This window comes from Aspergillus stella-maris (assembly GCF_047715825.1).
Source record: "Aspergillus stella-maris strain CBS 113639 unplaced genomic scaffold BDV14scaffold_5, whole genome shotgun sequence".
Taxonomy (NCBI): Eukaryota; Fungi; Ascomycota; class Eurotiomycetes; order Eurotiales; family Aspergillaceae; genus Aspergillus; species Aspergillus stella-maris.
In genome coordinates this window covers 263,149-287,285 of record NW_027396799.1, presented here as the reverse complement: position 1 = coordinate 287,285, position 24,137 = coordinate 263,149, and the positions used below count along the sequence as shown (strand labels likewise).

Sequence of the window (24,137 nt, the reverse complement as noted above, 5' to 3'; positions counted from 1 at the left end):
AACGTAGACCTCTATCGAGATATCCCTACTGTTTCGCAGGCAGTGTGCGTGTGTGTGGAGGAAATCGGGTCTAGAATCTCGAAGCCGTTTGCTCTTCGTACGCTCATACCTTACTCTCAATCCTCTTATGACGGGCCACTGCCGAATATCGGAGCTTTATCCCGTTGGGAAAGGCGAGGCGACTCGGCTAATCATCTCGAGGGGGAGCTCGATCCTCGGTCACCGTCATAAACGCAACGCACCTTCCGGTATCGAGTTCGCTTCGTGACATTGCACGGGCAAGGAATGGAAAGCTTGCAAGTCACTTCCCAACGGACGGGTTTGAGGGGCATAACCAAGCCTGTTCTGGGAGGTTATGGATAGAACTAGATGATTCAAGCGCGACTATCACGTTGCTGACGATTCATCAGCACCTCCTAGAGCTGCCTCCAGACGTGCCTTTTTAGCCCGGCGTTTCTGTTCGCGCTTAGAAAGTGGCTTGTCCGCTCCGTCAGCGTCCGCTTCGACACCAAGTGACGCCTTTCTCTTCAGGTTATCACCGTTGCTCTCCGTTTTCTTCTTAGACTCAGCACTATGTGCATCGACAACAACAGTCTTCGGTTTGGACGCGGGCACCTGTCCACCATCGACAACGTCAATAATACCGCGCCAGCTGGTTCGCTTCAGCTTGGCCAAAGCAGTGACCTTTCTCGATTCCGCGCAGATCGCCTCTTTCCCAAGCTCCTGTGATAGACCCCATACGCATGCTAGATTGATCACGTCGGCTGGCGCCCGAACACCCAACGCCTTCCTAGCTTCACTTGAGATGATGATACCCCGCCCACGGGTTGCGCGAATCAGGGACATTGCGTTACCGATCAGATTTCGGCGCGCTTCCAATCCGCTTCCTGTGACTCCTGGTCCGTAGCATATTTCAAATCGAATACCACGTGATATAGCGGCAGAAGTCATTTTAAACTTGAAGTGATATGGATGCCTGACCGAGAGGTCCAGGGAAATTATGTCGCATTCCGCGCTGGTGCATGCGTTCAATAGCGCCTTCTCATTTGTAGGTCGTAGAGCAACCAAGTCGTAGGCCTGAGCTATACTGGTGAGGCGTTGGTTTTGGGCAGGATCGGAAAGGGGTATATTGAGGCGCGTGAGAATCGAAAGACCTTTGGGTACATCGGTGGGGAGAGACGGAGGAGTAGGGTTTGGAGGGAGTTTTCCAGTTATGGTCTGCGAGAGGGCGACAGTGGTGTAACCCACTTGTTGTCAGGTTAGCATTTCATGTGGCCTTATAGAACGCGGAAAATGCCCGCCGGGTCGTGTGGTCTTTTGGCGCGGGCAAAGGAAAAAGAAAAAGTGACCTACGTTCGGCGAGGAAGCTTAGCGTTGCGGAGATCTCGGGGTCACCCGGGCTGTATGGCACGTTCAGATCGTAGAACATGACGAGTCGTCCGAGCTTTAAAGAGCTCCTGGCAGCCACAGTTGGCGTTCTTCTGGTCTTCCAGCAAAGAGGAAGAAGTAGATTCGCTGGAAGTGTCCCAGAAAGGAAAGCCATAACCGCCCGCATCAACAGTTGTTCCGCAGGTCAAACGGTCTAGCCTCATTAGGCTCAGTGACAGCCAGCCACAGGTCCCGTGACTTGCAAGGCGGAGCGACATCTCTGGGCCAATCTGGATTATCAGCAGAATACCAGGTTGAAAGAGCTCGTCTTTCTCTCCAGTGGTCGTCTCGGGCGATAGCACAGCTGCACCTTTCCAGATCGTCGGGCTTGCACCTTCTCTCGCAGTTGTTGTCGTCTTATTTTTCGCTTGTCTTTGTTTTCTCGCGCCATCTCCGATCATCCTAACGCACCGTCCCACCAACCCCGCCGCTTTTCACCCAGTCTCAATCCTCAATTGTGGGCTTGATATCAAAGTCGCTTTTTGGCCGCCATCACCATGGCGCGCGTCTACGCTGATGTTAACAAGCATATGCCTCGGTCCTACTGGGACTATGACGGCGTAAACATCTCGTGGGGTGTCCTCGAAAACTACGAAGTGGTCCGCAAAATCGGTTGGTTTCCTCAGGACATGGCGTGAGATACGAGGCATACTAACTCACCATTCTTCATAGGCCGCGGAAAGTACTCCGAGGTGTTCGAAGGCATCAACGTCGTCAACTACCAAAAATGTGTCATCAAGGTCCTTAAGCCGGTCAAGAAGAAGAAGATTAAGCGTGAGATCAAGATCCTCCAAAACCTAGCGGGTGGGCCAAATGTGGTAGCCTTGCTCGATGTTGTTCGCGACAACCAAAGCAAGACCCCGAGTTTGGTCTTTGAATATGTCAACAACACCGACTTCCGGACACTTTACCCGCGCTTCTCCGACTATGACGTTCGCTTCTACGTATACGAGCTATTGAAGGCGCTGGATTTCTGTCACAGCAAGGGTATCATGCACCGAGATGTGAAGCCTCACAACGTCATGATCGACCATGAGAAGCGAAAGGTTCGTTCGGCCGTTCTAGCCTGTGGTATTCTTTGCTAATCATCTCTAGCTTCGTCTTATCGACTGGGGTCTCGCTGAATTCTACCACAAAGGCACTGAATACAACGTAAGAGTCGCCTCGCGGTACTTCAAGGGCCCTGAGCTGCTTGTCGACTTCCAAGAATACGACTACTCCCTGGATATGTGGTCGTTGGGCGCGATGTTCGCTTCGATGATCTTCCGCAAGGAGCCTTTCTTCCATGGCAACAGCAATTCCGACCAGCTTGTGAAGATCGCCAAGGTCCTGGGAACAGAGGAGCTGTTTGAGTACTTGGACAAGTACGAGATTGAGCTTGATCCTCAGTACGATGAAATCCTGTCCCGCTTCCCCCGCAAGCCTTGGCAATCATTTGTCAACGCCGAAAACCAGCGCTTCATCAGCGACGAAGCGATAGACTTCTTGGACAAGCTACTCCGATATGACCATGCGGTAAGCATTAGCCACATCTGCTTCTTGAAGATTTTTGCTGACCTCTTCTAGGAACGTCTTACTGCTCAAGAGGCCATGGCCCATCCCTATTTCGCCCAGATCCGGGCGGAAGAGGCAGCTGGCCGAAACAACGCATCCTCGTGAGGTGCCTTTGGATCGCGAACAATGTTATTTTGATCCAGGATTGCCTCGCTGTCTAGACTAATGGTTACCGTCATTCTAAGAGAACCGCACAAGCCCTCATGGTACAATCTTTTGAGCACCGCCCATGTCGAAGGAGAGACGATTTACCCCCGATGTCCCGGAGCAAGGAGATTTGGCGTTCAACCTTGAGTTATGCTGGTTTTGATTGAGAATGTGCCGGAGTTCAACGACTGATGGAAACGCGTGGAGACGACGACGACAACGAACAAATGACATATACTTACCTCCTATGTTGGGTACTGAACCCATTCCAAACTTATACTCCTGTCGCAATGAGCATGTCGGAATGGTCCCGGCTGGGGCATGATTTCCATGTACTTGCGCAATCAGACTTTCTCCTCTTCTTTCATTGCTGTGTCTCCTCATGAGTAGTTGGACCGGTGTTGATGGACTTCATCCTGCGATTTTGATTCTGCATTACCCTCATTGCATACTCTCGATGCTCGCTATTCCTACCCTTTTACTCTTTGTTTTTTCTGTGGCTTTTTGCAGTTGCCGGGACGTTTATACATACTTTATGATCATTGAACGGCGTGAGGGTTAGCTTGGCGGTCATATAATGCACTCATGATTATATTTACTATCTGCTTTGTTCTTCTACATGCGCTCTTTGTTGCTACAGAAGATGGCATGACTTGTCGAGTATAGGTCACGTGGTAAGCTTTGGCCTTCTAGATTTTTATTGCGCTCTGCAATCGATCCCTCGATAAGACAGCGAGGTATGAGTCACGTAAATCAGCATTGCGCAGCATTGTGACATTATTCGAGTCACTTATTCAATGTCAGCTCAATAAGGTACAATTATCACTCTTTAACATACTTGAAAGCAACTGGGGACTGGTTGCAGGGCCCCGCATTGGCCGCCGTGATTCGTTCCGCTCTCTGTTCAGCGCGTCTGGAAATTTAATTTGCCCGCATTTCCCACAACCTCGACCCCTCCCCCTCCTCTATTTCATCGCCGTAAGAGTCATCGGTGGTCAAGATACTTAAACGACTTTTACTGGCGCGAGCGGCGCCCAGGAGACTCTTCGCTCCTACAATCTATCGTCGTCCATTTCACAAGATGGCTCAAGATTCCGCTTCCATGAACCCAAGTATGTTGCTTCCCCAACAACGCCGTCGTCCCACGGACTTGCTAATGTTCTTGCTTTTGACAGCTGGTGAGCCTACGGGCCCGAAGGTGGATATCCCCCCTACCAACGAGCAGCAAACTGCCGGCCAGGATGCTGGTGCGCCCAAGGTCAAGACCGAGAAAGAGCGTGAGTCATCCGTCGCTGTCAACGACCCAACGCCGCAACCGCCATTTGCTAATCACCATACTGTTTCATAGTGGAAAGGGAGCGCAAGAAGGCCGAAAAGATGAAGAAGTTCCAAGAGAAGCAAGCCAAGGCCAAGGCTGCCAAACCCGCCGCCGCCGCTGCCCCCAAGGCCGAGAAGAAGGAAAAGGTCGAGAAGGAAAAGACTACCGATGCATATGACCCGAAGACTATCGAGTCAGGCAAATACGAGTTCTGGGAGAAGAATGACCTTTTCAAGCCTGAATTCGGTCCCGACGGCAAGGTCAAGCCCGAGGGCTACTTCGTTATCCCGATTCCTCCTCCCAACGTCACCGGTTCGCTACATATGGGTCACGCCCTTACGAATGCCCTTCAAGATACTATGATCCGTTGGCAGCGCATGAAGGGTAAGACCACCCTGTGGCTCCCCGGTATGGATCACGCTGGTATCTCGACACAGAGCGTCGTCGAGAAGATGCTGTGGAAGAAGGAAAAGAAGACGCGCCACGACTTGGGCCGTAAGGAGTTCTTGGACAGAGTGTGGGCTTGGAAGCACGAGTACCACGGCAACATCGGTCATGCTCTGCGGAGAGTCGGTGGTTCGTTCGATTGGTCGCGCGAGGCCTTCACCATGGACGATAACCTCTCCAAGGCTGTTACAGAGACCTTCGTTCGCCTTCACGAGGAGGGCATTATCTACCGTGCCAACCGTCTGGTCAACTGGTGTGTTGCTCTCAACACTTCTCTGTCCAACCTCGAAGTCGACAACAAGGAAGTTGAAGGACGTACGCTTCTCGACGTCCCCGGCTACGAGAAGAAGGTCGAGTTTGGTGTCCTGACTCACTTCTGCTACGAGATTGATGGCACCAAGGAGAGGATCGAGATTGCCACTACACGTCCCGAGACCATGGTCGGTGACAGCGGTATCGCCGTTCACCCTGATGACCAGCGCTACAAGCACCTGATTGGCAAGGCTGCGCGCCACCCCTTCATCGACCGTCTGCTCCCCATTGTTGCTGACGCCGAGGTTGACCCCGAGTTCGGTACTGGTGCAGTGAAGATCACGCCTGCTCACGACTTTAACGATTTCAACCGTGGAAAGGCCCACGGTCTCGAATTCATCTCCGTCATGAACGATGACGGTACCTTCAACAAGAACGGTGGTCCGTTCGCTGGCATGAAGCGTTTCGATGCCCGTTACAAGGTCATTGAGATGTTGAAGGAGAAGGGCTTGTACGTCAAGTGGGAGCACAACCCCATGAAGATCCCCCGCTGTTCCAAGTCCAACGATGTCATTGAGCCTATCCTCAAGCCTCAATGGTGGATGAAGATGGAGGGTCTTGCTGAGCCTGCTATCAAGGCTGTCGAGAACGGCGAGATTATCATCCGACCTGAGTCCGCTGAGAAGAGCTACTTCCGCTGGCTGCGTGGTATCAACGACTGGTGTCTGTCTCGACAGCTCTGGTGGGGCCACCAGGCGCCTGCCTACTTTGTCCAGATTGAAGGACAAGAGAACGATGACAGCGACGGAAACCTCTGGGTCTCTGGCCGCACTGAAGAAGAGGCTCGCCAGAAGGCCGAGGTCAAGTTCCCTGGCAAGAAGTTCACCCTCAGGAGAGATGAAGACGTGCTGGACACTTGGTTCTCTTCTGGATTGTGGCCTTTCTCTACTCTCGGATGGCCTGAGAAGACTCACGACTTTGAGAACCTGTACCCCACATCTGTTCTCGAGACTGGTTGGGATATTCTCTTCTTCTGGGTTGCCAGAATGATCATGCTCGGTATTAAGTTGACCGGCAAGGTTCCTTTCAAGGAGGTGTACTGTCACTCTCTGATCCGTGATTCCGAGGGCCGCAAGATGTCCAAGTCTCTTGGAAACGTCATTGACCCTCTCGATGTCATGGAGGGTATCAAGTTAGACGACCTCCATGCCAAGCTCCTGGTTGGAAACCTTGCCGACAAGGAAGTTGCTACAGCTACCAAATACCAAAAGAAGGCATTCCCCAAGGGTATCCCAGAGTGTGGTGCTGATGCTCTGCGTTTCTCTCTTGTCAACTACACCACTGGCGGTAAGTTACTGACCCTTTCTACTTGTACTAATACTAAACAACGTATCAGGTGGCGACATTGCCTTCGAAATCCAGGTCATCCACGGTTACCGTAGATTCTGTAACAAGATCTACCAGGCCACCAAGTTCGTTCTTGGCAAGCTCGGTGACGACTTCAAGCCTCAAGCGACGGCTTCCAAGACTGGCAAGGAGTCTCTTGCCGAGCGATGGATCCTGCACAAGTTCAACACTGCGGCCAAGGAGGTCAACACGGCCCTGGAGGACCGTGAATTCTCTACTGCTGCTTCCATCATCTACCAGTACTGGTACGCCCAGCTCTGCGACGTCTTCATCGAAAACTCCAAGTCCCTTCTCGCCCCTGAGCTGCCTCAAGAGGTGCAGGAATCTGCCAAGCAAACCCTGTACACAGCTCTTGAGGGCGCCCTGACCCTGATCCACCCCATCATGCCCTTCATCTCCGAGGAGCTCTGGCAGCGTCTGCCTCGCCGCGCCGGCGACAAAACCATCTCAATCATGAGGGCCCGTTTCCCCGAGTACAAGGCCGAGTTCGACGACGTCGAGGCCGAGACCGCCTACGAGCTTATCCTCAATACGTCCAAGGCCATCCGCTCGATCATGGCTCAGTACGACGTCAAGACCCCCAGCGACATTATCGTCCAGACCTACGACGCTACCAGCTACAAGACCGTCTCGGACGAACTCCACATCGTCAAGTCCCTCGGTGGCAAGTTCCTCGGCCAGCTGAATGTGCTCGGACCCGACAACACCAACTCTCCCTCGGGCTGCGTTGTCTCCCCCGTCGGTTCCCAGGCCGCTGTTTACCTCCGCGTGTCGAAGGAGGTTGCCCTTGAGCAGGAGGAGAAGGGCAAGGCCAACTTGGAAAAGGCACGGGAGATTGTGCGTCGCTCGACGGCCTTGATGGGCAGCGCTTCGTGGCAGGAGAAGGCTAAGCCTGAGGTGCGCGAGATGGAAGAGAAGAAGCTCCGGGATGCTGAGAGTGATGTTGCCCGGTTGGAGGAGCAGATTCGCGAGTTTGAGAAGCTGCGGTTGGAGTAGATATCTACCTTAGACTTTTAGGAGTTTATTGAATGTAAGACATGATTTCCCTATTCAATCCTCGCATCAATCTACATACATTAGAGATTTGTGGAGACAAGCCGTTGTAGAGGAGTCACAAGTAGGCCCCAGATGATTCGACAAACACCTGAAGGTATGTCATAGACCAGTGCAAATAGATTATAGATAAACACCGTCGAGCAGTTCGATTTCTCATTGCTTTTCGACCAAGTCGACGGACCGCTTGCCCCGGTCTTGGTCCCCTCGCAACGGGGGCTATCGCTTATCGATAAGCAAAAATGCCAAGAGTTCGGCGACGCCCATCTTTTTTCTAATTTTGATTTTGAGATAACTGGAACCAGCCTTCAACCTCTTCAACTTCAACCTCATCGCACAATTTTTGGCCCTTCACAATGCTGAGAGAAGTGTAAGTTCTCTTCAATTCTGCAAATGTTGAAACTTTTCTTCTACTCCCCGCTGCCACTCAACGAACTCCGCATTACCCTATACTAACGAAAACTCTGCCAGAAAACCCAAGAACCCGCGCACAGCGCGCATCCTCAAAGCCAAAGAGCCCCAACTCATCGAAGGCCCTAAGCGCGCCCTTCTCCTCCACGGCTCGAAATGCCCAGCACCACTCCACACCGTCCTGAAGACCATCCACTCTCTCACAACACCGCACTCCGTTCTCTTCCACAAGAAGAATGAAAACATCCACCCGTTCGAATCCGTCGAGAGCCTCGAGTTCCTGGCTAACAAGAACGACTGCGGTATCGTCGCCTTCGGCAGCAGCAACAAGAAGAGACCGAATTGCCTGACGCTCGCGCGGATTTTCGACTCGAAGGTCCTGGATATGATTGAGCTGCTACTTCTGCCGAGCCCCGACGAGGAGATTCCTGAGATGAATAATCTGACTATGCATATTGGTGTTGGGCTTCGACCGCTTATGCTTTTCTCGGGGAGCGCTTGGGAGGATGAGACCTCTACAACGCATACGATTTTGAAGAGTATGCTGGTCGATTTGTTCAAGGGCGAGACAAGCGATAAGATTGATGTCGAGGGTCTACAGTATGCGCTTATGGTTGGTGCGGAGGAGCCTACGGCTGGATTGGCGCCTGTTGTTCATCTACGGTGGTACAAGATTGTGACCAAGCGGAGCGGGCATAAGCTTCCGCGCGTGGAACTCGAGGAGATCGGCCCCAAGTTCGACTTCAAGGTCGGACGCACCCAGGAGGCTCCTCGCGATGCTATGAAGGAGGCTATGAAGCAGGGCAAGAGGCCGAACGAGGACATCAAGAACAAGAAGAACATTAGCATGGATTTGATTGGTGACAAGGTCGGACGGGTGCATCTGGCTAAGCAGGATCTGGGCGGATTGCAGACGAGGAAGATGAAGGGTCTCAAGCGACGGGCTGGTGTCGAGTCTGATGAGGAGATGGGAGACGCGGATATGATGGACGTGGATGATGAGGTTTCGGAGGACGAGGGCCCGAAGCGGGCGAGACACGAGTAGGCTGGGGGCTGATACCTACTTGTGCTTAAAAATGTTTCTAGGCGTTCTGGTGTTCTTCTACATACATACATAGTTAGCAACTTAGGTAGTGTATACAGTGTAATGCATGCACGTGACATGACGTTGATTCTGGGGTCGACTCGGCCCAACTTCTCACATGCCTCGGCCTCAACTTGTCCTTCGCGGTTAGAAAACTGCTGCAACATGCCGCCCGCAGCACCGTTTCCTGTCTTCACCTTCATCTTTCGTTCTTAAAACAACTGCTTTCTTCTTCGCGGTCGCTGCTCCGACCTCTTGTCTCCCCCGATGCTCCCTGCCGTCCCGGGTGTCATCCGCCGGTGCTCCTAAACTCAACCTGCATAGCTAGCTATCCGACACTCTGCCGAGGTCCATTCTAGCTATATTTACACCACACCTGAGGCCCGACACCCACGATGGAGGCATTAGTGGTATAGCATCCATTTCATGCTGCAGAATATATCAGAGTGCTAAAAGCTCTACAGTCCCGGCTCGACGCCATAGTCACAAACCCTGACCTTGCGCCGCTGCTGTCGCTGGTAAAAGGTATCCGCAATGGCGCAGTCTACGGTGCCAAAGTGCGCTTTCCGCATGCGCTGGTGTACGTTATACTACAATATATCCGGTGTCATACGGATTGAGCTAACATGTCTGGTCTTTCGATAGGATGATATTTCTCTTCCGCTCCGGAACGTAAGCAACCTCCCCGCATACAAGAACATACCTACTCCCTCCGTAGCTCCGACCAGCTCAACTAACACAACGTCACACCTGTAGGATCCGAGAAAAAGTGAAGCTCGTCCTAAATGCAACGCGCCAGCACGCCCGGAATCTCGCCGTGTTCGCACTTATATACAAGAGCTCCATGATTGCCTTGCGCAACGTCAACCCCGCTGGGGTCGGGAAGGAGGGGCAGTACGATAGCTTCTTTGCGGGGTTGCTGGGTGGGTATGCGGTCTTTGGAAGACATAAGTCGAGTATTACGCAGCAGGTGCGCCATCCATATTCTTCCAACTGGAATCGGAAGAAGGGAAGGCCTGTGCTAATCGTGGTTCGTGACAGATCGTAATCTACATCTTCGCTCGCGTCGTCCTAGGCTTCGCGAAACTGGCTATTAAGCCTGGCGCGCACCCGCTTTCGGATCTGATCACACCGGAGGCCAGAAAGTCGATTGAGGGGAATGCTTGGGCGGTCTTTGCTTCTATGAGCTGGGCGCTTGTCATGTACCTCTTCCGCTGGCATCCGGAGACGCTGATGTCTAGTTTGAGGAGTAGTATGGTTTACATGTATGCTGCCCAATATCTGATTTACTGTCTGTTGTATGTGTGCAAACTTGCTAACTTTGTTATAGATACGCCGACTCAGATCATTGGGACTCGTTCCGGAACTTCCTCGTACACAACAAATAGACGACACCACCTTCCTGATATGCCTCCTCACCTACACATAACAAGTCTTTTGGCCCAATTTCGAGAGACCAAACCGGGCCATCCTTGTTCCCTCTGCACCCTCCACCACTTCACCTCCACAACACATACTTTGAACGGGCCAGGCGTATAGAGAATCGGCGTACATGATGTTCTCTAGGCTTTGTCCTGTACTACTCTCGGTCGTTACTTCATTGCAAGCACTATAAATTACCCTGTATTATTGTTATCGCGTTCTTTTCTCAATGGTACGCTGACCGGCTAGGTACCGGGACGTACGTTGAAACGCGAATTTAGGGCCCTTGATGGGTTGAATTATGAGACAATTCAATTTGTATATTTATTATTTGATACCTTCTCGCTTTAAGTAGACACTGATGGGATATGTACTGGATTTATATGTGTATGTGTATGCATGCCATCTACATCTAGCACTAGGCATAGGCATAGGCCATTTGCCTCAATCTACCACTCGCCAGGACCAATCAAAGCTTACTCTTAGGCACCACCAATTTCTCAACATCCACAAACTGGTAATAATACTCCAGACTCTCAGGGTTCAACAGCGTCCCTGACGCCTTGATCTTCTTCCCCGAGACGATCTGTTTCACGGGGAGTTCGACTTTTTTGAGGTTTACTGTTGTCTGTTACATGCGTTACTTGTTAGCATCTCCACCTCTCACTTGGAGAGAAAGGGTTACGTACCGGAATCTCCGGCGTCCCAAAAATATACTTCGGAACATGCCGCGCACTCAACGCCTTCTGAATCGCCTCTTTAACCCGTCCCACAAGACTATGCGAAACTTGATGACCAGCCCTCATAAGCAAAAAGAGCATAACCGCCTCATCAGAATCCCCCGGTCTCCGCTGCCCAACACAAAGACTATCCACAATCTCGCTCGCGAATTGCGTCTCAATAACATTATATATCTCGGCTGACCCAAACCTTATCCCAGATGGGTTAAGCACCCCATCAGACCGTCCCAGAAAGAAAATCTGTTTAGTCACGGGGTGAATCGAAATAAAGTCGCCGTGCGTCCAGACGTTATCGAAGCGCGCAAAGTACGAGTCGAAGTACTTCTGCGGGCCGTCATCACCTAGGAATTGAACGGGCATGGTGGGGAATGCAGCTGTTGCGACGAGTTCGCCTGCGAGTCCGTCTGGGAGGGGGGATCCTTGCACGCCGAGGGCGCCTTCTTCGGCTTGCGCGTAGACTTCGACGGGGATTCCTAGTGGGAGGGATTGGCAGCCACCGAGGTACAAAGGGCTAAGCGGGTTCTCTAGACCGAAGCAAGCTGCTAGGTCTGTGCCGCCTGATATATTGGCTAGTTGTGTATGTTGTGGAAAGCCCCTATCGTAGAACCATTCTGCGATTGACTCGGGGAGGACCATCCCTGTGCTTGTGACAATAGATAGATTTGAAAGATCCTGCAGCTGTCTTGGTGAAATCTCGTTCTTGCGCAACTCGTGCATGTACCGCGGGGATGTGCCGAAGTGGGTGACTTTGTATTTCCCGAGCAAGGTGATGAGGACTTTCGGGCCGGGGATGAAGGGGCTTCCGTCGTAGAGGATTGTGCTGCCGCCGTAGAGGAGGCTCGATATCGCGGACATGTACATGATCCATCCTGTCGTCGTGTACTGCAGCGTGACGGAGTCCGAGCTGTGGTCGCGGTGTAATCGTGATTCTTTGTTTGAGCTGAGGAGGTACCCGCCTACGCCGTGGACGATGGGCTTTGGTTTGCCTGTTGTGCCGGAGGAGAATGCTACTAGGAAGGGGTCGCCGAAGGCAACTCGCACGAATTCGAGCTTATCGGAGTGTGTGGTGGCTAGGAGCTGTGCTAGAGGTTGGGTTTTGGGGATATTGCTCACGTCGATGGGGCGGCCGGGGAAGCGAGGGAGGGTGACGATGGACTTGAATTCTGTGATCCCGTTGAGACCGTTGACGACGTCCGTAATCTTTGAGCGGAGGTCGATGTTTTTGCCGTTGTAGACGGCAGCGTCGTCGAAGAAGACGTATTTTGGCTTGATCTGGAGTAGACGATCTAGAATCCCTTTGACCCCAGTATCTGTCGAGGCAGACGAGAATAGCGCTCCAAGGGCAGTGGCAGCCAGAAATACCACCAACGTATCAATGCTGTTGCTGGCGACAATGGCTATGCGGTCCCCCTTCGTCACACCGTTGGCCTTTAGAGCTTGAATCAAGTGACCAGTCCGCTGTCTCAATTGAGACCAAGTGATTGTGACGGCCGGCTCCAAGGCTCCTTCTCGGACTTGCGTCGCTACAATCTTGCTGTCTTCTTTGCCTCTTGTCGAGATGAATTGGTCTCCAGCTTGTGTTCTCTCAGCTGTAAATAGCATGTTCTCGGCAAAATTGAGTCGGACGCCTTCAAACCACTTAGGGATACTATCAATACGAGCAGACTCGTCCACGACAGTAGTGTAGGAGCCTTCGTGAATGATGTTGAAGTATTTCCAGCTGAAGCCCCAGAACTCAGCCCGATTTTTGACAGACCAGGTATAGAGATCATGATATGTCTAAACCATGGTCAGCAATTGTTTCCCTAGGTTTATGACAAACCTACCGGGAGACTAATGCCTTTCTCCTTCTCCAGTCTTTCTCTGAATGCCCACATCTGGGTAGCTTTAGGGTTAGGATGCTCCCAGAGCTTGCGGGGAATGTCTGCGGCGGACGCCATATTGAAGGCGTTAAATTCAGGCTCTAAGATGAAAGAAAAGGTAGGAGAAACATATAAGCTATAGCTCAAGGGAGATGATATGCTTACCCAGGAATGTGGGACATATCTGGGCCTCGGCATGCAAGGTGCGGGGAAGGACAACGGAGTAATTCCCGATCGCTTCATCCCCAACCAATTCATAATCGGTGACCTACATGCTGTATGGCAATATTTTCGGCTTTGCTTTATCTTCCGCAATAGCCCGTGCCGAAAGCCGAAGCGTCATCTCACTGGACCTTTATCCTCAATGATTATATCGGCCATTGCCATTCACTTTTTAGTAAGACTTCCAACAGGCCGTGCTTGGTGCATAGGAAAGGTGGTGTTTTTGACGGAAACCTCTGAAGGCTGTGACAAGCTGGCAAATTAGTGTTTGAGGTCTCAGATGAGGTTGGTTCAGGTGTTTGACACTCATTCATAGTCTATTAACAAGCGTCATGTCCGGTTGATGCCCAAACTCTAAGGCCAAGCCCATTGTACATTTACTAGCAGATTAGGCAGTGTGTAGAACCAATTGAAGGAGTTGGGATGCAGAAAGACTTGTAGAACGATGGCGACAAGAGGTGAAAGCATGGAAGCCTGAAGGTTGTCGGGTTGAGATCTTTTTAAATTGAGTTTATGAGTGCATAACGCGACAACCACTGACACCAACGAGAAAATCCAACTATACCGTACCTATCTACCTCATTCCAATACCATCCCACTACATGAAGCAAGAACATACAATTCCTATGCTCATTGTACCCCAGTAAGCGGCAGCCTTACAGCCTCAGGCAAGAACATCCATCAAAGTAAGCAAACAGCGGGGTGGATGCAGCTTTTTTCAGCTCTTATACTCGTCCTGACTCACATTTACATGAGAATTTTGAGGGTAAATTACTCTCAAGATATAGAGAGGTGCTCGTGAAGAATGGTGTCTTCTACCATGACTGGAGTCCAAAAGGACGAGATCACCGGCCGTGCACAAACGCAAAATGTTTCGGAGAATAAACCTGCAGAATGCGAGACAAAGCCGGCTACTGAAGCCACACAAGCTACACAAGCACAACAGGACGAACCACCAAAATCTCGTGGGAAATGGCGAATTGGTGCTATTCTTATCGCTTTAGCTGTAAGCCTCACATATCATCCACTTCTACCTTTTCCATCCTTCAACTGTTTTAGGGTTCATCTAGCCATACTAATATGGATATAGTTATCCCTCTTCATCTCAGCCCTAGACCAAACAATCGTAGCTACCGCGGCACCAACAATAGCTACCGACCTTCATTCTGGCGGCGGATATGTCTGGATTGGTGGTGCCTATCTACTCGCCAACGCAGCAAGCGGCAACATCTGGGCGAACCTCTCTGACATCTGGGGCCGCAAGCCGATTCTCCTTTCTGCCGTGGCATTGTTCTTCGTCTCGAGTATTATCTGTGCTACGGCGATTGATATGCCGATGCTTATTGTCGGACGGAGTATACAGGGTGTTGCAGGGGGTGGTCTCATCCAGCTTATTTTGATTACGATTTCGGATTTGTTTAGTGTTAGGTTTGTCGTTTCTTTCCGCCTGGTGGAAGGACTTTGGACTGATGTTTACAGACTACGGAGTCTGTTCTTGGGTCTCATGGAATTTACCTGGACAATAGCCGGTGCTTTGGGCCCTATCCTCGGTGGTTCATTCACAGAATCTGTCTCCTGGCGCTGGATTTTCTGGATTAACCTCCCGGTCTGCGGCACAGCGTTCATTTTGCTCATCCTCTTTCTAGACGTGCATAACCCGCGTACATCTATTGTGGATGGCATCAAAGCAGTCGACTGGTTTGGCAGCTTTTCCATCCTTGCTATCTCCATCATGGTCTTGCTCGGACTCGACTTTGGCGGCGATACCTTCCCCTGGGATAGTCCGAAGGTTATATGTCTTATTATCTTCGGCGCACTGATGTCGATTGTCTTCATATACGCAGAGAAGAGACTAGCAAAGTACCCGCTTATGCCACTGCATATATTCAAGAGCTGGTCGAATGTCGCGTGTTTCCTTGTCGACTTCACTCATGGCTTCGTAAGTCACTCCTACCTATTTATTGAAACAGCCGACTAACAAGAAATACAGGCCTTCCTCGGCGCAGAATACTATCTCCCCCTCTACTTCCAATCCGCCAACTCCGCCTCCCCCTTCCACTCCGGCCTGCTCATCCTTCCCTTCATCCTATCCGAGTCCTTCACCTCACTCGGAATAGGAATCCTAATCCACCGCACAGGCCGCTACCGCGGTGCAATCTGGACGGGGATGGTCTGCATGACAGTCGGCACAGGGCTGTTCATCGACTACAGCACGTCTACAGGGTTGGGAAAGATAATCGGGTACCAAATCATAGCTGGCTTTGGATGCGGATTGTTATTCTTCCCGCCCCTGCTGGCCCTACAGTCCAATATCCCCGTTAGCGATACAGCGACCGCAACGGCTACATTCGGGTTCGTACGGAATGTCGCGATGGCACTTTCTGTTGTTCTTGGTGGCGTCGTGTTTCAGAATAGTATATCACTACGCAAAACTAGTCTTGTTTCGGCTGGTTTGGATGAATCTATGCTTGAGAGGTTCACGGGAACTGAAGCAGCGGCCAATGTCCTCTCCGTTAAGGAGATAAGTGATTCTGTACAGAGGATGGCCGTTGAGGGTGCGTTTGCGTGGAGTATAAGGAATATTTGGATACTGTATACTGCGCTTGCGGGGGTGGGGCTTATGGGGAGTGGTTTTATTAAGAGACGGCAGATGAGTCGGGAGCATGTTGAGACGAAGACGGGGTTGAAGGAGAAGGAGAAGGTGCAAGATAGGTCTGTGGCTTTGGAGTTGTGCGAAAGGACAGGGTCGAATGTTTGAGGCGGTTAGGTCTGTCCTGTTTGGGGAATTGAAGAGTCCTAACCTAGGTTAAGGTATTCTGATATCAAGCAAGAAAGAGCCAAGTAGATGAATATGCAATACGAACGTTTGTTAGTGATCTGACTATGTTACTGTTATTGTAAACTGAAGGTAAAGCACGAGAGGCAGAAACTAAACACAGGCGGGTAATGAGCGTTCAAGAACTCCTAGAATCCCCACAAACGCTTGTACCCGTTACAACCAAGTCTATTTCCCTTTTTGTTCTAGCATGATGGCATCAATGGATTTAATAGGCTCGGCTATTCCACTAACAGATTTGAGTGGCAAACGGAACCAATTTTCTCCGGATTTCTGAAGACGACAGACGAAGCCTAGCACGTCCAAGTCTCGTAATCAATACAACAGCTTATACTTTATTATACATCAAGATGGCCAAGTCCAAGGCGACCAAGCGCAAGCGTAATGCTCAACATCTGCTTCCGCAGAAACTCTCAAAGCCGTCTAGCTTTCCACCTACACCCCCGCCTGATGTGGCGACTCTCGACCCGCAAAACCTCAAGACCGTAGTCTCAGACGAGGAGCTCGAAACCACCATCGACACCCTCAATGCCCTCGCAGAGTACCCCAGCCTGACGAAATCAAAGGCCTGTAAGGATCTTCGCGTCGCAGTTTATGAATTCCGGCGCGCCTGCACGACTGGTCTCGACAATGCTGGTACCTACCGTCCCCTCATGGTCCTTGTGGAGTGCGCGATAGCTGACAATTCGATATAGAGGGCGCCAACTTGACCGCCCGAATCACGGGGGCGCTGGCGGATGAGAAGTATGTTGATGCCAGGGTCTTACTGGCGGAGATGAGGATCAGAGGCGAGCAACCGAAGATCGGGGCTCTCTGCCGCTGGGTAAGAGATCTGGATGTCACTAGTGGCCTCTCAACGCAGCCCGGGGCTCTTGAAGAAGCCCGTGCCAAACGCAGTCCAAAGGACCTTGACCCTCTCAGCGTCCTTGATGCCATTCTGCGCGTCAGTACCCCAATAGACACCAACCCGGCCGCCGTCACCTGCTCGGCCTCGTCCCCCTCCCCCATCGCCTTCCAGTCCATTTGGGACTTGCGTCCCTCCACCACAGCTCCATTGCCGGTTTATGCATCAGTCCTTGACAAGACGATTTTGTCTCTGGCCCCAAGCAACCCCTCCACCATTCAAATCCTGGAAACAACGCCCGGCCCACTCCGCAAACCGCCGAACCACCACCCGGCCACTCTGTACACCACCACCCCCGGCGCTGTGCCCCTGGCATCCGCCCCGCCATCCGTAACATACGTCCCACACCCTCACGTTCCCGGCCTAGGCATGGCAATGAACGTCCTCTCCGCAACAGAGTGCCAGGCCATCATCGCCGCCGGCGAATCCGTCACCTTCCAACCAGACGCGCCCATCCGCGCCGACGCCGACGCCGACGCAAGCATCCTCGCGCACAACTTCTACTGGATCATCGACACGACCTTCCATGATATTCTGTGGGCGCGCATCCGGCAGTACGTCCCGGCCTCCGTGCATGGGCGTCGCGTGCGCGGCATCAACCGCCGCTTCCGCGTCTACCGGTACGTCCCTGGCGCCGAGTACCGGTGCCACATTGACGGTGCGTGGCCGCCCTCAGGAATTACGGAAGAAGGGAAATACATCTATGACGCGTCGCCGGCTGAGAACAGGCAGAGCTCGATGTACACGTTTCTGCTGTATCTGAATGACGAGTTCGAGGGCGGCGAGACCACTTTTTTTGTTCCGGCCGCGAGGGAGGGCGTGCTGAATGCTTACCCGGTGAGACCTGTTATGGGCGCCGTGGCGATTTTCCCGCATGGGGAGGCGAATGGCGCGCTTTTGCATGAGGGGACGGGAGTGAGGAAGGGGGCCAAGTATATCATCCGGACGGATGTGGAGTATGATGTTAAGCCAAGTCAGGATGCGTGATTTTTGGTATACTATGCTTGATTGGATACGACACTTGGCTTGTTCATGATATTGGAGTACCCGCCTGTATCTGTCAAGCTGATGACTGGATTGGATTGGATTGGATTGAATGCGCGGGAGTTGGCTGCTTGTGTTGGCTTTTAAAAAGTTAATAGATCTGGTCAGACTGCCAGTGTGGCTTCCGCTTGCATGGGCTCAAATTGACCGTAAGTTAACTGCTCCGAATAGCTTGGTTCCTGTCAAGCCACTTTGGATATCAGTTAATTCACGTACCTCGCTTTACTTACAAAGCCACCTATCTTCAGGAATAGAGGGCATTTGATTTGCGACTGGACTGTCCGCACCTCACTTGTTACAAAGCGGAAGCTGGGCGGTTACGGCTGGGGCCAATAGGGTCCGGCTCAGCCAAGCTGGAGGCCAGGCACCTGGAACCAAGCGAATCCGCGGAGCTCAACCCCTGCATCTGGAGCCGAAGAGTACCCGGTATACTTCCATCCAAGGGATCAGAGACAGCTAGTCAGAGACACGGCTGTGGCTGGGAAGCAGATGGTGAGGAAGGAAAATGATTGAGTATAAGGACAGGAGGCAGATTTTCATGTCGAAGTGGTGGGATGACATGCCAGGGCGCGGATAAATTGTTCGGGTGCTCCTGCCAGTCTCTTGAATGAGCGCTTTTCGGTCAAGGCAAGGCCGATTCCTTTGGAAACATCTATGTCGCAGGATGAACCTGATACTATCTGACAAGTACCTAAATACCAAAGACATTAACCTTCTACGCTAAGACTAGCATGTTATATACTAGTAGACTTTGTATCTGCAATCTATTTGCTTAACTTTATATAATTTAAAGGATTTTACATTATAGTAGGTATGCTTACTTATAGGATCGTCATCAGGTTTCAATCATTTCTGTACACACCAAAAGCAAATATAAGCTCTTCAACAGAGACTCCTTGCATCGAGATCCAGAGCTCCTCGCAATAGGAAAGAGCCTAGAGCATCTAATTCAATAATTTTGCGGCGCAGGAGCTGGATACGAAGGCACACAGCTGAAAATGAACCATAATCCACGCCGCTATGCAAGTGCCGTGCCGCAAAACGCTGCGCCTGGTATAGGCGCTGGCAACAATACTTAAGGCGCTTTCATGCTCCATGCTGCAAAATCCGTCCCATCAATGTTCTTCTCACCACCTCATCCCACAATGTCTTCAGCTACAAATAACCACAATGAACATCTATGGCTGCGGCGACGCAAGTCTAGACGACAGACCCTCGCACGTCGCGATAGCCCTTTAAAAAACCGATCCGACTCTCTGCACCGTGCACCATCCGTGTCCCCGATGAAGCGAATTACATCTATGATCCGCGGACTCAACCGCTTGAGAATCCCGTGTTACGAGGGCGATGCGAACTTGGACGTTTACTTCGTCTCAGATTGAAAGGATCAGCGAGCTCTTGACGGTCTTTGGCGAGGATAAGAGGAATATACCATTGATTGGGGAGGGGAACTGTCAGGATTGGCTTGCTGGTGCTGTTTTGCTTTTAGAGAGGGAGGGATTCTTTTGGGTTGGTGAGGGGGTGTTTTGAAAGGGTATGATTAAGTGCAGTGCGGAGGGGATGAAAGGTGCTTGTCTTGAGAGTGGGAAGAGGTGGGTTGGTGGGCCGGAGAGTACGTTTCAGGGTTTTCCTGATACGAGGTTTCATGATGGTGAGGAGAGTGTTGGGAAGTTGAATGAGAATCCGGCGATGAGGGAGAGGATGGAGGCTCTCATGGGTGGGAATGCGAAAAAAAAAAAAAGATGGTGCGGAGATGGGGTATTATTTTCCGAGTCCGTTCTTTAATCGGGGAGGGAAGAGTACTTGATGTAGTTGTATCAAGAATATGGCCAGACCTCAATCATCTGTTGGATATTGAACATGTTTGTCGAATTGTTGTTAACAAGAAGTTCAGTTCTTATCGGCGACTTCCGAACTTCTCCAACTCCAGCTCCCCACAACTCCACCCTTGATATAAAGATAACCTTTGCCCATCACCACCTCACCTTTCTACTTCCACCCCAATTCCTACGGCAAACAGCATCCAAAATGGCACCTCCCATCCTTCATACCTCGCCGTCTCTCACCCTAATTCCCGAACCCCTAACCCGAGAATCCTTCGCCCCCTTCGGCACCGCAATAATCCCCCCCCTCCCCCGCACAACAACCACACCACCCAGCACACACCCAAAACCCGATTCCAAACACATTCCAGAACCCGTCTTCGCAAATCAAGGCTCCGCGCTAAAATACAGCCCGATCTCGCCGTTAACAGACTACTACAAACAATGGAACTGCCCCAGCGGTAGACCCTCCGAGGCGAGGATGAGCATGTTTAGTTGTTTTCCACGAACATTGAAAAACATGGGTGGTAAGAGCGGGAAACGGGTATTCGACGTGGGCATTCTAGAAAGACACCCGTTTACAACGCAGACTTTTACACCGCTCGGTCTTGCGCCCGATTCAGAGACGTTCTATCTTGTTATTGTCGCGCCGAGTCTTGCCGGTCAAGCTCAGAGCGCGAAAACAGATGAGGGAGGGACAGTTACTATTTTCAACCCGCCGGACCTCAGTAAGATTAGGGCTTTTGTGGCGAGGGGGGACCAGGCTGTTACGTATGGGGCTGGGACTTGGCATGCGCCGATGGTTGTTTTGGGGAGAAACAGGGTGGATTTTGTGGTTTGTCAGTTTGTTAATGGCGTGGTGGATGAGGATGTTCAGGAGGTGAGGTTTCCTAGTGGTGTGATTGTTGAGGTTGGTGGAGAGGAGAAGGGGAGGGCGAAGCTTTAGGTGTCTGCAATGGGATGAATCAAAAAACAGATGAGATGTGATGTGATATGATCCATTCTTAGATCCGGGTATATTGTACAGTATGTATACATAATCATTTCCGAAAAATCCGATCAAGAAGCTGATGCCTCAGCAGAAGCAGAACCCATCAGCTCCTCAACAACATTCCCATTATCCCTAACTCTCCTCGCCAAATCCAGCGTCTCCCTCGGCAATCCCGCCAACTGCGCGACTTTTAACGCATGCGACTCGCGATTAACGCCCTTCCTAAGCTTATGCACAAACGAGAACGCACCCTGCTCCGTCTCCCTCACATCAGTGCAGTACCTTCCCAGGGACGGAAATTGCGCCGTCATATCAGCAAGCGTATGGAAATGCGTAGCGAACAGCGTCCGCGCCTGATTCCGATAATGCAGATGATGCAGGCATGCAAACGAGACAGCCGTTCCGTCTTCGGGCGTTGTGCCGCGGCCGACTTCATCCATTATCACGAAGGAGCGGGATGTAGCTTGTTTTAGGATCGCGGCTGTCTCGAGCATCTCGACCATGAACGTCGACTGGTCGCGGAAGAGATCATCTGCTGCGCCGATTCGGCTGAAGATTTGGTCGACGATGCCGATCTCCGCGTAGTCTGCTGGAACGAAGGATCCGACTTGAGCAAGGATCGTGATCAGGGCGTTCTGCCGCAGGAATGTGCTTTTGCCTGCCATATTCGGACCAGTTATTAACCAGATGCGTTCGGTTTCGCCGAGGAAGAGGTCGTTGCTAACGAAGCGGCGGCCTTGCTCTTCCAGTCCTAGTTTTACGGTGGGATGGCGCCCGCCGACAATTTTGTGCGTTGTGCTTTGTGTCAATATCGGGCGGACGAGACCCTGTTCGTCAGCGAGGGTAGCGAAGGAGCAGGCTACGTCAAGCTCATCCATTACCGAGGCGTTGCGGCGGATCTTGACGAGGTTGAGGATGACTTCGCGCCGGAGGGCCTCGAAGATTGCTTGTTCTTCCTGCCGGATCTGGACTTTCATTTGGTCCATGCGGCCGCCGAGTTCTGTCCATGCTGGGAGGTAGAATGATCTTGTTGACTTTGTAGATGAGACATTGCGCGTTACGCCCAGTTCTTCGAGTTGAGACTGTGAGACTTTCGCGCCCTTGACATGGCATATGTGGCCGAGCCCGGGGGTCCATTTGAGCGTTATGGTGGAGGAGCCGACACTGTCGCGGAGGTATTGATTCAATCGAGTTTTTTCTTCCTGCAGGTCGTCGAGCGTTTGGTGCAGCTTTTCGAGCGCGGGGCTGGCGTCGCGTCGCATGATCCAGGTTTCGATGTCGGTACGTTCTTCTGCGATTGAGCGGTCTGTGTTCTTGGATTTGACCTTTTTGGGTAGACTTTCTAGTTCGCTTGCTGTGCCTTCGTTGAGGGTTACCTGTTGGGCTAGGATGGCGGCTTCAGCTGCGGTGTCATCTTCGATTTGTTGTTTTTGAAGCAAGCCCTCTTCATCGATTGCGGAGAGGATTTTGTCAGCGAGTATGGTAGGTCCGTCTAGGTAGAGTCGATCGAACATCTTCTGGAGAGCTTGCTGAGAAGCTTCTGAGATTGGCTTGTTTCCTTCGTGGTCTTTGGTTGACAGAAGTCGCTTTACCTCTTTCGAGGCTTCGATAGCTCTCGATAGGCAGATCAGGTCATCTGGGTCTCCCCGTCCGAGAGTGAATTTCTGCACCAAGCGCTGGGCATCGTAACTCTTCTTCAATAGTTGCACTAGACCCTCTCGTAACTCGTTATCTTCGATGAAAACTGAGACTAGATCAAGACGTTCATTGATAATCGGCAACGAAGTTGAAGGAGATGTAAGACGATCCCGCAGTAATCGGGCTCCGCTCTTGGTAGATGTCCGGCGTACAGCATGAAGCAGACTACCCTTTCCGAAGCCATCTCGTGCAGTTTCAAGGATCTCAAGCCCTCGGAGACTATTCCGATCAATGTTCATTGACTCGTCTAGATGTCTCCGACGAGGCGGCTGCAGCTTGAGGTTTAATCCCTGCAGCTGAACACGGATATACTCCAATAGACTGTAGCCCGCAGCTACCTCCTCCTGCGTAAAGGTGTCAATTGCTTTCGTCGAAAGAGGCGCCTCTAACATTGAGGCCCAGTCTGACATTGGTGCAATCTCCTTGGGAAATGAGAAGAATGTCATTAGCCGTTGTTCGTGACCGATAAGTAACTGCAGCTCTTGCCCGACTAGGTCTTGAAGATGTTGGTCTACGAGGATCTCTCGAGCGCCGATTCTTGCAATTGCAGATGGAAGCATCTGTGCAGTAGTGGACTGCGTGAAGAAATCGCCCGTTGAGAGATCCAGCCAAGCCAAACCGACGTTCTGGGATGCCGACGTCAGGACATGTTGATGGGATGCTTCATCATCAGTGCGTGCGGGAGCCTCAACTTTTGAATGGTCAAGATAGATTGCCATCAAGAAGTTATTCTCGGAAGGATCCATGAATTTCTCATCAATCAGGGTTCCTGGAGTAATAACCCGGGCTACTTTCCGGTCGAACAGCAGGCTGCCAGAGCGGGCTCGATCTTCTGCACTGTTGGCAAATTCTTCGCTGATTGCAACATACTTGCTTAGATCTTGCACCAGGATCTTTAGGAAGCGATCCAGCTGGAAGAAAGGGAAACCTGCCATTGGAACAGGGCCAGCGCTGGTCTTTTTTGAGGCAAGCTTGATATTTAGTAGAGGGGCGAATTCTTCGGCTTGCTCAAAGTACAGCTTTAGCCATAATCAGAATATGAGTACAATAAGGATTATAAGTTTCATACCTCGTAGAACCCTCCAACTCTAGTCAAGATAACGCAATCTTTGAATTTCTGCATGTTGTTGCGGTGCCCCTGAACTACTGTTGGGTATCGTGGCCCCTCTTCCACCACATCCTGATACGACTCCAATTTCACCGCACCTTGAGGAAGATCCTTGAGCTTCAGAGTCGACTTGGTCTTTGCAGACCGACGCTGCGTCTGATCAAGGACGGACTTCGCCTCCGGAGCTGCGACGCGTCGCGGTCGAGCATGGTGGCATATTGTTCGATGCACAGGGCAACGATATGAGGCAAGCTCACACCGTACCAGAGGCCGAGTCTGTGACCTTATCAAGCGAGGTAGACCATTGAACGGCATGATCTCACAGTTCCTGATAAGTACCTAGTGTTGCCTGCAGGTAGAGTTCTGTTCCTGGCCCTTCTGACAAG

The 24,137-nt window shown here is 51.5% G+C and overlaps 9 protein-coding genes across 9 annotated transcripts; 6 read left to right on the top strand and 3 right to left on the bottom strand.

Annotated features, from left to right (window-relative positions):
* Positions 1-387: 387 nt before the first annotated feature.
* Positions 388-1,429, bottom strand: BDV14DRAFT_196133 (ribonuclease P subunit p30 family protein; the record flags this gene model as incomplete). The annotated part of the gene is made up of 2 exons (XM_073772372.1): positions 388-1,247; positions 1,354-1,429. The coding sequence occupies 2 exons, from the start codon at positions 1,427-1,429 to the stop codon at positions 388-390; spliced, it is 936 nt and encodes a 311-aa protein (XP_073632270.1).
* Positions 1,430-1,740: 311 nt separating this feature from the next.
* BDV14DRAFT_102292 (casein kinase II subunit alpha/alpha') lies at positions 1,741-3,135 on the top strand. The gene is made up of 4 exons (XM_073765517.1): positions 1,741-2,040; positions 2,101-2,474; positions 2,524-2,943; positions 2,995-3,135. Exons 1-4 carry the CDS (start codon positions 1,926-1,928, stop codon positions 3,085-3,087), a joined length of 1,002 nt encoding a protein of 333 aa, XP_073632269.1. The 5' UTR covers positions 1,741-1,925; the 3' UTR covers positions 3,088-3,135.
* Positions 3,136-4,210: 1,075 nt separating this feature from the next.
* Positions 4,211-9,062, top strand: BDV14DRAFT_187284 (valine--tRNA ligase; the record flags this gene model as incomplete). The annotated part of the gene is made up of 5 exons (XM_073770933.1): positions 4,211-4,241; positions 4,305-4,406; positions 4,523-6,493; positions 6,543-7,524; positions 8,078-9,062. The coding sequence occupies 5 exons, from the start codon at positions 4,211-4,213 to the stop codon at positions 9,060-9,062; spliced, it is 4,071 nt and encodes a 1,356-aa protein (XP_073632268.1).
* A 177-nt stretch (positions 9,063-9,239) lies between these two features.
* On the top strand, positions 9,240-10,865 carry BDV14DRAFT_102274 (Tim17/Tim22/Tim23/Pmp24 family protein). The gene is made up of 6 exons (XM_073765516.1): positions 9,240-9,511; positions 9,566-9,681; positions 9,747-9,773; positions 9,858-10,071; positions 10,143-10,366; positions 10,432-10,865. The coding sequence occupies exons 1-6, from the start codon at positions 9,497-9,499 to the stop codon at positions 10,487-10,489; spliced, it is 654 nt and encodes a 217-aa protein (XP_073632267.1). The 5' UTR covers positions 9,240-9,496; the 3' UTR covers positions 10,490-10,865.
* Positions 10,866-10,878: 13 nt separating this feature from the next.
* On the bottom strand, positions 10,879-13,203 carry BDV14DRAFT_210480 (acetoacetyl-CoA synthase; the record flags this gene model as incomplete). The annotated part of the gene is made up of 3 exons (XM_073775903.1): positions 10,879-11,151; positions 11,213-13,042; positions 13,090-13,203. The coding sequence occupies 3 exons, from the start codon at positions 13,201-13,203 to the stop codon at positions 10,993-10,995; spliced, it is 2,103 nt and encodes a 700-aa protein (XP_073632266.1). The 3' UTR covers positions 10,879-10,992.
* An 879-nt stretch (positions 13,204-14,082) lies between these two features.
* Positions 14,083-16,227, top strand: BDV14DRAFT_102266 (MDR family MFS transporter). The gene is made up of 4 exons (XM_073765515.1): positions 14,083-14,353; positions 14,438-14,775; positions 14,827-15,286; positions 15,338-16,227. The coding sequence occupies exons 1-4, from the start codon at positions 14,153-14,155 to the stop codon at positions 16,103-16,105; spliced, it is 1,767 nt and encodes a 588-aa protein (XP_073632265.1). The 5' UTR covers positions 14,083-14,152; the 3' UTR covers positions 16,106-16,227.
* Positions 16,228-16,491: 264 nt separating this feature from the next.
* Positions 16,492-18,331, top strand: BDV14DRAFT_102261 (uncharacterized protein). The gene is made up of 2 exons (XM_073765514.1): positions 16,492-16,819; positions 16,879-18,331. Exons 1-2 carry the CDS (start codon positions 16,534-16,536, stop codon positions 18,072-18,074), a joined length of 1,482 nt encoding a protein of 493 aa, XP_073632264.1. The 5' UTR covers positions 16,492-16,533; the 3' UTR covers positions 18,075-18,331.
* Positions 18,332-20,073: 1,742 nt separating this feature from the next.
* BDV14DRAFT_102247 (ureidoglycolate hydrolase) lies at positions 20,074-21,293 on the top strand. Its single transcript, XM_073765513.1, has 2 exons — positions 20,074-20,980; positions 21,037-21,293. Exon 1 carries the CDS (start codon positions 20,160-20,162, stop codon positions 20,898-20,900), a length of 741 nt encoding a protein of 246 aa, XP_073632263.1. The 5' UTR covers positions 20,074-20,159; the 3' UTR covers positions 20,901-20,980; positions 21,037-21,293.
* On the bottom strand, positions 21,014-24,066 carry BDV14DRAFT_196125 (mismatch repair ATPase MSH1; the record flags this gene model as incomplete). Its single annotated transcript, XM_073772371.1, has 2 exons — positions 21,014-23,662; positions 23,713-24,066. 2 exons carry the CDS (start codon positions 24,064-24,066, stop codon positions 21,014-21,016), a joined length of 3,003 nt encoding a protein of 1,000 aa, XP_073632262.1.
* Positions 24,067-24,137: the final 71 nt, after the last annotated feature.